The 14,500-nt window shown below is 43.8% G+C and overlaps 1 protein-coding gene across 1 annotated transcript in view; it reads left to right on the forward strand.

Moving 5' to 3' along the window:
* The first annotated feature begins 2,873 nt into the window (after nt 1–2,873).
* The window catches only part of gria1a (glutamate receptor, ionotropic, AMPA 1a), a 69,079-nt gene continuing 57,452 nt past the window's right edge, over nt 2,874–14,500 (forward strand). The window contains 2 exon segments of the mRNA XM_062394143.1: nt 2,874–3,038; nt 3,180–3,314. Of these exon segments, the coding sequence (XP_062250127.1) occupies nt 2,951–3,038; nt 3,180–3,314 (223 nt within the window). The 5' untranslated portion in view covers nt 2,874–2,950.

Raw genomic sequence — 14,500 nt, forward strand, 5'->3', positions numbered from 1 at the left:
TTGACATATTTTGTTCCTTTGTCACCCTTTTACCAACATACTTTTTATAGTTTTGCCTGCAGCAGTATGATGTACATGAGTATACTTGACAGCACAAGTGTGGTGGCTGCATTATAGGAATGACAAGCTAGATATTTCTTTTTTCCCAGCAGGTTTTGATGGATTAGCCTCATTATACTCGTCACATAGTCTTCTATTAAAAACCTCCTGACAGACACTCACATTATTATCTATGATGGTGACATCTTTAGGTACTTTGGAGTATCTCCATCTGGATAGTGACGATATTTCTAAGCTAGAACAACAGCAATTGCATCTCTGGTTGTTATTCCTCTCCTTAGCACCAACATTGTTACCGATGCTATTCTAAGATCTATTTGCATTAATCAGGATTTGAGCAAAGATTGCATGGTGCTCATTACACGCGGGGCATTGCAGGCAAACAGCAAGCGCACCCTGAACCAAACCCTGAAATAAACACGATGAAACAGCCTGGAAATATGCATAAGTCAAGTGTGTACTTGCACACAGAGAATGAAATACCAAAAGATGTTACAAAAAAAAACCCTGAAGTACTGTAATGAAAGCCTGCCCAACCATTTATGCTCGCCCCTCATCATTTTGAACAAAGGTGTTGGAAATTGACCATTCTGCTTGTATCCATCATTCATAAATTAGATAACCTTTATACCTCCTGCATTTCTATTGCTCACGTGTGTGAAACGCTGCAGCCAGGGAGTGTTTTTTGTTAATCAGAATTGTTTCCACTCAATTGGAGACACTGGAAATCTAATTCATAATAAGCTCCTAATCTTTTAAATTCCATTTTCTTGCAGAAATGTGTTAATGCCTGCCTTCGTGTTGTGGAAACAATGAGTGTGGAAAAGTGATTTTAATGAAGGAAAGTACCCTGCCTTGGTCTGATAAATGAGCTCATTCCTAATCCTAATTGTGTCAAAGGCAGGATTTACCATTTCATTCTCTAAACAAGCACTGGGGCGTCACTCCGTGTTGTGGTTCGCTATCAATCTGTTGTGAATATCTCCAGTTTGGGTTAATTTTGCACTGTGTACAATAGCGGGGGGGGGGGGTTCCTTTCTCTTCAGGAAATAATTGGCTTTAGCTGTCAGTAAATACGTGGTTTAAATCATAACCCGCCTTATCAGCTGCTCGCCAGTCCTGCCTCGTGTGAGGCGGGGGGGGGGGGGCATGTAAACACTAAAGTCTTCTTCCACATTCTCAATTCTCATATTTCATATTAAACTAAACCTGTTTAAGAAATTAATCTTGCCTATAATAAGCCCATTTTCCAGACTGTGCTTTCTCCCTTTTCAACCTTCTTAAATTGTGTATTTTTTTGTTCATATAATTCAAATTGCCTTGTGCTTTCAGCTCCCATAATGAGAGCAGATTTCTCAGGTGGCAAAGCACAGTAATACCGGGTGGAGATGTTTCCATCCAGCCACTCATGCATTATTGTGTTGATTTCATAATCCTGTATTACAGGCAAAGGCAAAAACCGAGGAAGATTATATTCGGTCTTTGCATTGCACACTGCATTGTCTTTTTCTTTCGACACTAAACATTATAATAGTGTACAACTACTTCATTCAGTGAAATGTTTCAAACTAATATGTTCCTGTGATGTTAAAGTAGTAGTTAGCTGTATTGTCCCAATGCTTTCTAAGCAAACAACACATCTCTAAGTTCCATGTTGATGGAAACAATATGAAGACAATATAAGTCTTCATTTAGAAGTTACCAATTAATAAAAAATTAAGCACAACAGTAATGTATACATTCTAATGAAGTTTAAGGTCAAATAATTGAATGTGACATTTGAGCTGGTTTGTCATAACTCAACATGTCATCAAGTTCAAATCACTTCTGTGCATAGTTAGCTTATTTTATACATTAGGCAGATATGAGATGAGGAGCTGTATAAGGTAAGGTTGCTCTTTATTTGTCCCACTAAAGGAATGGTCACTGTTGTAAACAGAAATACTGCATGTATGTATCTTCCTTATTATTATAAAGTATTATTTGTGTATTTGATTGTGTTTAAATCAAAGCACACAAGACATTTAAAATATTGCAGACATTGTTAAATGCATACAATTCCAAAAATATGTTTAAAATCACAGTAGACATTATAGATATGTGCTGGACACATAGTAACATGGATAGTGTCTGCAGTGCTGGGAAAAATGAATGGGCAACCGTGAAATCCCGTGCGACTTGTGAGGGACCTGCGGGTGCGCGCTGAAGGTGCACACTGCAAAAAATATCCAACGCCGCGAGTCATTCAGTCAAATATCCAGAGTGCAAATGTCTTTATCTTTCAGATGCGAAGAAACTGTCTTTATCTTTCAGATGCGAAGAAACCATCGACTACTGGGTGAGATAACACAATTTGTTCCTCATGCAAAGCAGGTTTTCCTTTCTTTTATATCCTAAATTCTCATTTATCCAAACATGCAATTTCCTTTATTGCAGCCCTGTTGCGCGCCCACTCGCTTCAACAGGCATTCCTTTAATAAAGACTCCCCGGTGCAACAAAGCAACTGAGACCATGTCGCAGCATCGGGGACTGATCTGAACATCAAGACTCAACAGCTTGTCGAGAGGGAGAGGGGCGCATTTTTTGCAGCGCAGCTCCTGCTGAAGTCTCCGTCTCATACAACAGCAGCCAAGGACAAGAGAGCATCACAGAGACAGCGAGAGAGAGAGAGAGAGAGAGAGAGAGAGAGAGAGAGAGAGAGAGAGAGAGAGGAAGCTGCCTCCTCTCACTCGCCATCGCCATAATTGTCTCGGCGCGTTGAATCGATGTCGGTGTAAACGCAGCGGTCGGAGGCAGCCCGGAGGATTTAACTTCACACTCTCACACGTAAGCGGACAAACCTATGCTCGGATTTCGGTTCTTCTCCCCTTCGCCAATGCAAACGGAAATATGCAGCGAAGCCTCACCATCCTCTACACCAGTTTACTGGGGGTGTGCTTGGGTTCAAGCTCAAGTTTCCCAAGTAACATCAATATAGGTGAGAATTACGCACACGCAGCGCATCCCCACTGTCTCCGCATCAGAACCCTCTACTTCTCCTCTACCTCGTCTTTGTCTTGTTTGCAATGTGCGTGTCATTTTTTCCTCTTCTCCTGACTTGTCCTCTGCTGCTCAACAGGAGGATTGTTCCCGATCGAATCGCACGAATATGAGGTGTTCCGCTTCGCCCTCTCGCACCACCAGGACATCCCCAAACTGGTGCCGCAGGTGGACATGGTCAGGATGGGGAATAGCTTCTCCATGACATATGCCTGTAAGTGTCCTCTCACTGACAACGCGTGATTTTGGTCTGTCTTATTCTTCAGCCTGTGTCTCCCCCTGATCTCAGTCTTTGTGGGTCGACTTGTTCCGGAGCGCGTTCAACTCCACGAGTTTGATCCTCTTCAGGTATAATCGCACATAGACATCAGAGGTCTGCGAGTGCAAATACGTGCGTGTTTTATTGTGTTGCCTTAATAACTGTTGCGTGGGACTTATTTGTCTCTGCCTTCCTCTGTGTGATTGCTGCGTTTTGGGTTTTTTTGCGCTCCGGGCACAGGGATGAAGATCTAGCCTCCGCAGCATCGTCAGACAGTCATGTAACATCTTTCTTTTTTTTAACATCTGTAAGAATTGTAAAAAAAAAAAAAAAATGCTGCGACTGATCCACAGTGCGTCTTTGCTTGTTTTAATCCGAGGTGTGAAAACAAAAGAGGCAGAGCGTAGGAGCAGGGCGCTCTCACCAGGCACCGCGAACAAAGAAGGAGGAAACGACTCTAAATGCATTTCTAATTAGTCACGGTTCACAATCCGATTAATCTTTTTCTGCAAGAACACGCGCTATTAAACCCTCCCACAATGATCATCTTTGCAGCGGCACGCGCACATTGTATCTATCAACTTTCAGGATTCGCAGGGTCATCCTCCCAGTATGTTTGAGTTAGTAATAATCCGAGTCAGGAGGTAAGCATGGTGCCAGTGGGATATAAGGATTTATGGTCAGCGAAGAAGTTTTAAGATAAGCATTACTCTGAGTCACTGGTCTGAGCTGTGGTGACGCCATTCTGCTGTGGGTGTTAATGTGTGCCATTATGCCAGCCACACGATCACTCTGAGCTTTAGATGACAGTGGAACTTGTTCCCGCCACCTTACCCTGCACTTATCCCTGACGATATTTGGATGCCCCCGAGGTTGTCCAGGCGTGTGTTCTGCCCCGTTCCATCCTCATGTCCTCTGAGCATAACCGTGGATCCACTCACACTGGAAATTTACCCTCTGAGAGCGTGGCCTTCCTGTCTGTCTGTCTCCCATAATGTGTGACATTGCCTCAGTGACGGGCATTTGGTTACTTCCCTCATCCGGCAATTGTTGTGTTTTCCCCTTTCAAACCTGCCTTGAATTCACAAACTGGCAGCCATACATTCACCGATTTCATTCGTAGCTCAGGGATTAAACAAAGAAATGGGAAAAATACGACGCAGTTTTTTTTTAGACATTGCGTACCAGCGTAATGACATTTTGCCTCAGAGGGTTAATGTAATGTGGTACTCAGTTGCCACCGAAGGTTGAACACCATCACTAGAAGGAAATTTACTCTCATCTGTCACTGATTTCCCTGCACTTTTCTATTATGTACCACCATCTCCCTACTTGTTCATAAAACCAGGCATAATGAGCTCCATCCTGTCCAGATTTGGCTTTGTAGTGTGCATTATTCTACAGAGAGACTACTTTAGGAACATAGGAGCTTTGTAAATTATTTATAAACGTGGACATCTATACTCACCACCACCCCCCTCAGCTATTTAGGCGAGGAGCCAGGCAGGAGCGGTGTAATGAAATGTAAACACACCCGAGATACCCTCATTAATGAGATGGTCCTCCGCTCAGAAGGGAATATGATGTACAAGCGAGGGTCCAGCTGCTGTCAAGCGTTTTCCAGGGACGTCGCCAGTGGACCAAATGTGACACCACAGTGGGGGGTTGCAGTGAGGTGGGGGCACTAATGTCTTAGTCACACCGTGCAACCAGTGGAGAGACAGCGGTACGAACTGTGGGCTGTTAAAGAACAATCTGGATGCGATGGCTGACCTTCTGTTCACTGCTTTTTTTCTTAAGATTGATTTGATTGGTGTTACCAGTTAAAAACTCTTAAAATATCAGGGGGGAAATGTGAAAACAGGTGTTCTCTTTAAACGGATACCGTAAATATCTCCAAAGAGCCATTATCCCAAACGGACAGAGTTCGGGTTGCTGCCTGAAAACGGATGATTGGACCAAGTATAACCAACGGTATTGAGGTTTTACTAGATCCACTCGCTGCCATCGCTCTGGTACAAGTGTGTTAGAAGGATTCACGGTGTAGGAGAAGATGACACCTCATTCCGCCATGTGTCACTTGTTCCGAAAGAGTATTTAGTCGTAAAGCCTATAGAGACATATTTGTGAAGGCTCCAGGGCTTGTTTTTAATGAGTCAGACGAGAAAAGCTGCCTTGGCTTCCTCTTTCTTGGCTTTTTTTGTATTTAGTAAGCCTATATGGAGGAGTGATTTGTGTGTGTGTGTGTGTTTGTGTTTGTGTGTGTGTGTGTGTGTGTGTGTGTGTGTGTGTGTGTGTGTGTGTGTATCCGCATCTGTGTAGGATGTCTTGAGTGAGTGACAGTTCACCTCTGTAAGTGCGCGTGAGTGTGGCCCCCTGGGTACGCCAGTGTGAAAAAAGCGGGGGGTGAATGGCCCCTTGTGCACAGGGATGAATGGAGCTCCGGATGAGGGTGATACTCATCAGCTGGCTCTTATGACTAGCCACTTCCTCTCAGAAGCAAGTCCTTCCAACGCACACACACACTCACACACGTAGCACATACATGCTCACACACTTACTGGCACCTGCCTAAGGAGTAGGAGTAGAAGGGCTGAGGGTGGGGAGGTCAGGGTGAGTAGGGCAAGATGAAAGAAGACACAGAAAAAAAAAGAAAAATCACTAAATAGTTAATGGTGAAGTGATTCCTTTTACTTCCCGTATGTGGAGTCAACGGGGTTGTGATGAGGATGGCGACCCTGCCGGCATACTGTGAGACAGGGTAGAGAAAATCATTTGCATTTCTGTCTTCTTTTCTTCCTCTCAACGTATACAAACCAAGTCATAATGTGATATTTTTAACTGATGATGCCTTTTTTTTATCTATATATGTGCCTGTTTTGTCACATCTTCAGAGAAAGCACTTTGTGGACTGGCTCATTCTACGTTTCCACTGGTTAAAAATAACCGTCAGGGATGCTGTGTGTACATGGAGGATATTAGTCACTGTTCCCCTCAGTTAGATATCACATTACCATAATCTGCTATTGACTTGGTTTATAATAAGGACGTCAGTGAATCGCTAGCGTTGTGTCAAATCCCCTGCAGGCTCCCGCCTACAATATCTTCTTCTCTCTTTGATATCCTACACATGTGTGATGAGATTAAGTCTAAACTGTGGCTCTTCTCTGTGCAGGATATTGCACCTGGAAACACAACCTAGAAACATAATTTAACGTCTGACTTTCACTTGCGAATTTGACGTCAGATTGAAGTTTAACTTTTTTTTCGAGTCACTAACTCACTTATTTGATTTTGTGTCCAGTTCAGCCATTGTGATAATAAACCTTTCATTGAGACTAATTAGTGTTCATGGAAAAGACGATGTGTGCTGTCAGCGTGATGCAGGCTGCAGTATTTCCTCGGGTCTCTGAGGGTCAGTTAAACAGGACTGGAGGAGGATCTATGAGGCAGCCATGATCAATGAACTGAGCACCGCATGGAGGCCTGCCCAGCCCGATCAATACAGCACAGATGAGAGGAGGGCGGGTGTTGGGGGTGGGGGGGGGGGGGATGCTTCCCTCTGTGCAGGCCTGGAGAACAGAATTATTGCCGGATGTTGGGACGTATGTTGGTCTATGTCACAGAGGGAGTGTACAGGTAGAGGTCAAGTCCAGGGGTGGTCCAACGTTGATCTTAAATCAAATCCTGCATTGTTGGATACAAGTTGTAACGTCAATGGTGCCAATGGGATTCCCCAAAAATAACATGTCGAACAATATGTATATATTTATAAGGTATTGGTTGTATTCATACATTTTCAGATCAAATTGAAAGGCTGCAACCAGCATTTTCTTGAGAGCACAAAACTGATCCACGTTTGCATCAGGATTAACAGAGGGATAATTCGAAAATATTGAGCACTGAGACACTGATGTTCTGATATTGATAGTGAATAAAAACTCTGACAATTATGTTGTAGAGATCTGTGAGTTTTACATTTTGTTGCAGATTCATATAATAATCCAAGTCTGAGAGACGTGTGAGATTGCTAAACCTTGGCAGATGTAGCTGCTCCACTCCTTGGCATCGTAGTTTTATTCAGTAATAACACTGTAGTCATGAAGATTGTTGTTGAGATTTGGGGTTGCTGTGGTCCACCTCAAGAGAACTCTGACAGTTCAAGGGACACGGCGGTCCGGCCGTTTTCATACACTTCACCAGGTTAACCAAAGCTATATTTTAAACAGAAAAAAAGTCATGGTGGATCAATCAGGTGTCTTCACTTTCAGTTTGGCACCAAAAATAAATAAAGAAGTTTAGACCGATGGTTCCCAGACTTTTTGGCCTATGACCCCTCACAAAACAATGAATGTGTTCTAACGTGAATCATCACCGCTTCTGTATGACCAATCATGGCAATTTCTTCCTTATTTTAATAAACAGTAATTCACACATGAAAAGCTTTGAGTATCAGTGTTGTGACATAAATAAATACATTCTGTATATAAGTGTATATTACTCTATTTTCCTAACCCCTTTGGTCCTCACCCTCAGGTTTGAAACCACTGTTTTCAAATTTCAGGAAATGCTGCAGTCTTGTTCGGACGCTACCTTTATGTCAACCCTGTGCTGTCACGTTCCCACAGCTCAGCAATTACTTTAATGAGTGCAATGTTATCAAAAACATTTTCATGTCCAACAAAAAGCCCCGGTTCATTTAACATGCATGAAAAATCTGTTGTTTCTGCATCTTTACTCTGGAACCCCACCTTCCCTCGTCAGCTCAGCATCATGACGTCAATACACACAACTAAATGTATGAAAGCTCAGAAGATGGCTCCATGAGATTCAGTGGTCACACCATTGCACAAACACACACATCAGTAACATGAGACAGAGCTGGAGCAGATGCATTTAATGTATTATTCAATGCACCGCATCCCAAGCGATCACTCTATTCCCTTAAAGGCATAAATATGTAATAATAATCCGGCAGGAGGAAAAGGGAGGATTGAGTAATGCTACAAAGTTTTCAGCTCGCTGTAGGACCTTCCTGGAGAAACCCAAAAAAAAGAAATGTCTCTTTGCCTGTTTGTCTATCTCTTTCCTTTTATACACCTCTTTTGCCTCACTCTCAACCCCGACAACACCCCGGAAAGTAAAGTCTCTGCTGGGGTTCAGGTGTTAAGAGGAAGAGGAAGGGGGTGGTGATGGCGGGAGGCGGAGGTGGTTAAGCTCCAATATCAAGACCCGGTGGCTGGTGTCAGTGATGCTCAGGGGTGTTGTATTTTATTGTGTAGCCGCTGTGTCACCCCGGCTGCACCTCGGTGACTGGCTTCCACAATGCGTGTTCAGAGGGATTACTGTGTGTTCTGCGTGTTATTGAAAAAGGCGGCCGGATAGCAGATCACCACTCCCTCCTGACTGGTTGGGACATGACAGTTATTTGTCAAGGTGAAAACAAAGAGCCTGGTGTAAGATAGGAACAAAAGCGAGAGAAGAAACTCGCGGCGGTTCTCTTGGGCTACTGTCTGGCAGGTGCTGGTTTGATGAATGAGAGAGAGCGCTGGTTTTATTTTCTTCTCTGTGCCAGTGATAGAGAATGGCCCAGAGCAATCAATGCAGATCAGCCGGAGCCGCTCCCCCAGCAGCAAGGTGACAGAGTGTGGCGATTGTCTCTGTGTGTTGCAAAAGAAAGGCAGAGAGGACACATTCACACGGAGCAAGGTCAATACAAGAGACAAAAGAAAGACATGGAAGGAGAAAACAGGCAACCTGTCATGTAATCTCCTCACCCTCTGATGGGCTTATTCTCTAGGACGCACTTCAGTGTAACCCCGTAGCCATCCACCACCTGATGTTTGAGAAATCAATATTTTGTGAAACTAAGTTTTGCCTCTACGTTTGAGCCTCCCGTCACTATTACAAAGATTTTCTTTGAACTCAATTTCTGTGTATTTGTATGAGCAAGTAAAATGGAGCATTTAGGAAACAGTGACAAGGCAGTTTACTTTGCCTACAGTTGCCCAGAGTTGCTTTGTCTAATGTGCATTCGTCACAAACAATGGCGGCTATTTACCTGTTTCTCTACGTTGGGTTAAAACTGATAAGTCTAGTTACAGCTAAATTTAGCTTTACTACACCTCATTGAAGACATTCACAGGCGTCTGCCTTGCAAATCTATGAGGAAAAAATAACGAGCAACTACAGGGCTTAACAGCGTGGTTCCAGAAGTAAAAATCTCATTATTTTCTGAATAGAGATTTTAATAATCAGCCATAATACTTCTTCACGTTTCTTCACGTACACGGTCTTGTAACTTTGCCCCTTTTCCCAATTTCTAATATTTTTTGGTTCTGAATCCAATGTTTTATGGGCCCGATTCCTCTCGTAGCTGCTTGCCTTCATTCCAGGCCTAACATTTTCTGAATGGAGAAAAGGGAATGGAAAATTCAATTATAGTCCCAAAGCCATTCTAAAAGTGGGCATCACTGTTTAAGCTCGATTGTTGTTGTTCTGAAGTTTGTCCCGCAAAAGGAGATTAAACTCACTGAGCATGCTAACACTGTTCTTCTATGGCTATGCTATTTGATGTAGACTTTATCGCCACCTACTGGCCTGACATGCCTGTTCGAGCCGTTTTCTCATCTGGACGGAGATATGTTTTTAAAACAGAGGTGCAAGTATCCATTTAAAATGATATCCGCAGTAGTGGAGACAAAACCTTTATCACACACGCACTTGTGTAGTTGTAGTTTTTTTCCAAATCTGCTCTGAATCCATCTCTGTATTCATACAACCTCACAAAGTATTTAAACCAAATCTGTCATCTCTGGAGGTCTGAGTTGAGACGTGTGGGGCAGGCAATTAGAAAACAATGTGTTTTGGGGATGAGGACCAGGCTTCGTGCTGCGGGTGGGGTGGGGGGGGGAGGCACGAGCGCCGGATGATGGCAGCTGTCATGTTTTCGCGGCGAAGACAGAAGCGGAGTCCCTCTTTTGTCATACAGAACATCTCAGGAGCTTCGTGTACTTTAATGAGGGACACAGCCTACAAGCATATTAAACAGTGTGACATAGTGCAGTTGCTTTTACAGTGACAACAAAGACTGCTGTTGTCATGCACGCAGCCGCACAGATGCTCAGAGGCTCGCAGTACTAAAAGCCTCGCCATGACAACAGGCGTGCAACAGAGAGTCGGAGACGCAAATAAGACGAGGCAAGTAAAATGAAAAAGACGGCAAAAGACAAACACGCAAAATTGTGTCTAAGTGTTATACGTTAGTGGATTAGGTCAAGTGCTAACCTCGTTGTCACATCTAATACACCACTTTTGATATAACATATATTCTGTATTCTTCATTTGGCAGACGCTTTTATCCAAAGTGACTTACATTTAGTGCTCTAAATTAGCTGAAGTTATTGCATTAGTGCAGGTATTGGATTTGATTTTGATGTAACTGCTAGAGATGCTGCTTTTGTATGTGTTGTATGTATAACAATATGTGCATAGAAAGACCAAAGAAAAAGTTTTGGGCCGGATCAGCATAGTAACCATTTAAATTACATTTGCCAAGTTCAAATTAAAAGCTGCTATTAAGAGCTGATGGTCAATTTATTATTTTTATTTTCGATGATGAATGAAAGTATTTTAACGTACTGCTTCAAATAGATTTCACTTGTAGTGTTGTTGTTTTTTTAAGAAGATGGACGTTTTTCAGGTTCCCGCTCCTCTAATGAGACGATTTTCTGCTCTACCATTTTCAATGAGTATCTCTGAGTTTTGGAGACTTTTATTTATAAAAAAATTGTATGTAAGGACATCATTGGGTTCTTTGTAATTTTGATGGTCATATTCCTCTTTCTCCTAATAGCCTTTTTGGATTGACTCCTCCGGTCCATTAAGAATTCTTTATTTCCCAGCGGCTTGGCTGGAATTTGTTGAAGACAGTTGTTAATTTCTACCGTGGGGCCTAATGAATAAGCATGCAGGCTGTGCGTCCGCCTCTTCTTGCTCCGCATATCAACCTCCATCACTTCCCCTGTCAGAGAAATGAAAGTGAGCGAGCGGGACGTCCCTCTGCACCTGTCCACGCTGGCACGCAGATGGGGAGATAATTGGGAAGGGATGATTGTTAAGGAGATAATTGAAGTTTCCATGCCCCCTGAAAGGAGCTGGTCTGGGCTAGGTGTCTGACCCTCTGCCCAGGTAAGCATTTATTCAGCACGCACCAGATTGGAAGCGCGGCGAGGAAACAGCGAGGGGGGGGGGGGACAATGGCCTGGCATGGGAGGGTTAGAGAGTGAGACACAGGACGAGGGAGCAAGAGAGATGTTCTGGGCCGAGGGGAGCACTCTCCCACCCTCGATTACCCATTTAATGAGGCGATGCAGTGCCATTGTTTTATTACTTAGAGGAAATAGGAGAAATCTAGATTTCACCGTGTGGCCCTGTTTCCCACTGCTAGGCTGGCATCTGTTCCCTTTGTTCTCAGCAGTCTCCCTATCATCTCCTCTCACTGACACTAATGCTTCTGTTTCTTCCCCTCTCCGGCAAACAGCCTCGCCTTCTGTCTGCCCTCTTCTCCATTTTCAAGACACGCTTGCTTTTTTGGCTCATCCCTATTAACCTTCCATTACCCCCCCGTTTCAGCTAATGTAATCTCTCATGAGTATCTGTCGCACTCCAACATTAATCTAGGAACTGTTTGGCCGGTCATGTGCTCCAATCACTGCTGTTCCCAGCGGTGCACAGCTTAAGAGTTTAGTGTCTTCCCTGTCGGCCTCCTTCTTCTGTTCTTTCATTTGTTATCACTTTACCATCTTTTGCCTCAACTCTTACTTTTTTATCGGTCTTTTCCTCCACTTTCTCTATTATTGTCTCTCTGTTTTATTTGCAACACACACTGGTAGCAGCAGTGACATAAACACAGTTTTATTGCTCTTCCACAGGCTCTAAATCTCCCTGGAGCTCGAGGAGCTAAAGCTGTTTGTGCTGGGGAACAGCGAGTGCACCTCTCTGGAGCGCAGCACTCCACGGGGCATATGGGTCCTCCAGAGAGATGGGAACCCAGTGAGGCGAAGCCCACTGACTTCTAAAAGCCTGCTTTGTATTTCTTATAGAATCCATAGGGTTAAAATAACCTCTCTACTGTATGCTGACCTGCTATCACTGAGCGGGTTGGTTGGATAGTTTCAAGTAGATGTGGCAGATCCCAGTAAAAAAAAAACTCGGTATAAAGAGTCCTCCTACCCGGTCATGTGTGGAGACACTCATGCAGATCCACGTAGGTGCTGCGTTTCGGTCCCCCGGGCCCCCGGCCCCCCCGGCCCTGGCACGGGAGATTGATTGCACTGTGTGAGTCATGCTGTGTTGGAGGGCTCACAGCGAAGGCCTCCCCCACCCGTCACCTGAGGGAATCTTCACAAGCACAAGCTGTGTGTGAGACTCGCTCTTGTCAAAATCAGCGAGGGCTTTTTTTTTCCAGTGGGTTGTCGGGGGGGAGGGTGTGTGTGCGAGAGTCAGGCATCAACTTCTTCTTCTGGTCCTCTCATTAACATGGCTGATTAGCCCTCTGGAAGATGGATGGCACCAGTGGGGCCACAACATGCTCTCTGTTTTTATTACACACATCATCTGACAGTTATTAGCTATGGGTGGCTGAGTGGAGGATGATTGTGTGTGTCTGCAGTGTCTGGTGTCAGATGTGTATTTCTCCCCTCAAAGTGCGCTGCGGCTGATTGAGTGACCCCTCCCCTTACGGAGGTGCTGTATATTACTGCCTGATGTGACAGCGGCGGCGCTGCTCCTGTCATCCCTCTCGTCTTAAACTAAACATGCAGGTGATACACGGCTTAGTGAGTACGATTTGTAACAAGGATTTGAATGCCAGCCAAAGGGGTCAGAAGGGGGGTGGCGTGCAGTTCCTGCTCAGATGTTCTCGGGATGTTCTTGTTCATGAGCTGATGCTTAACCCTCAGCCCATGACTACAACAATTGATTTAGTCACCCACACAGGTTTGGATGGAAACTGACAAGTGGGTTTTGTGTTGAAATCGTCTCACACAGTAAGATATTTGACAACAGACGTTGAAATGGTAAATGGACTTTTCTATTTATGTAGTAAGAAAAATAAATGATTCATTTAAACTTAATTAAAAATATAAAATGTTTTTCATTCAGACTTTACTCAGAGAGAAAACACATTTTACAGATTTGTGTGGCATCAGTGTGGAAGCTGTGGTCTTGTGTTGTAAATGGGACAGTGGATTGACTTGATAAGCACTGAGGCTCATTGCATGAAAGTGGTTGTTTTACTCTTGAAACATATTTTTGTTATGAAGAGCAGCTCGGCTGGATTTAACATCTTACTGCTCCTTTGCTAAAGGGATAGTTCTCTTAAAGATAACAATTCACTCATTATGTACTCTCTTGTGAAGTGTTTGAGCCCAGAAAACACTTTTGGAGTTTCAGGGGTAAACAGTGTGGCAGCCAAATCCAATTCATTTGAAGTAGCTTGAGACAACTTCTTTAAACGTAAAGAAACAACAGAAAAAACACAACACCCCTCCATACTGCTCCTCTGGCGTCATCCAAGTGTCCCTTAGGCCCCGATGACTAAATTTGATTCAAAACTGCATAATTTACACCATGTTTTTAGGCTAAAATCAGCATAGTGGTGAGTATATAATGAGTAAATAAAAATGTCTGGGTGAACTTCATCCAGAATTGACTAAAACAAAAACAGATCTATTTGGAGCCTGAAGGTAACAAATACAGAGGATTGTACATAATATAGCAGTGGGTAAAATAATCTGTATTTTGTGGAGTCAGTGGACATGTCAGTCCACAGTAGTGGGGCAAAATTTAAAAAAAGACCTTTATGGATGGCTGAGCAAGACCCCTCCAATCAGTGCGCTCCCTCCAGCTGAAGCCAGGTTCCTGCTGCTCTGAAGTACCCTGTGTACGGCTGACCTTAATGTTGCTCAGGATAATAGCATGCAAGTCCCAGGGGAGAGGAATAGTAGAAAAACTCTGTTCCGTGTGTGTGTGTGGGAGGGGGGCGGGGGGGGGGGGGGGGGGGTATATTTTCTGTATAATGTCCTTGTCAGAATTTGTGGTTTTAATGCTGCCACAGTAAACCCATGAGTCTGGACTGC

This window comes from Platichthys flesus, chromosome 8 (genome assembly GCF_949316205.1).
Source record: "Platichthys flesus chromosome 8, fPlaFle2.1, whole genome shotgun sequence".
Classification (NCBI taxonomy): domain Eukaryota; kingdom Metazoa; phylum Chordata; class Actinopteri; order Pleuronectiformes; family Pleuronectidae; genus Platichthys; species Platichthys flesus.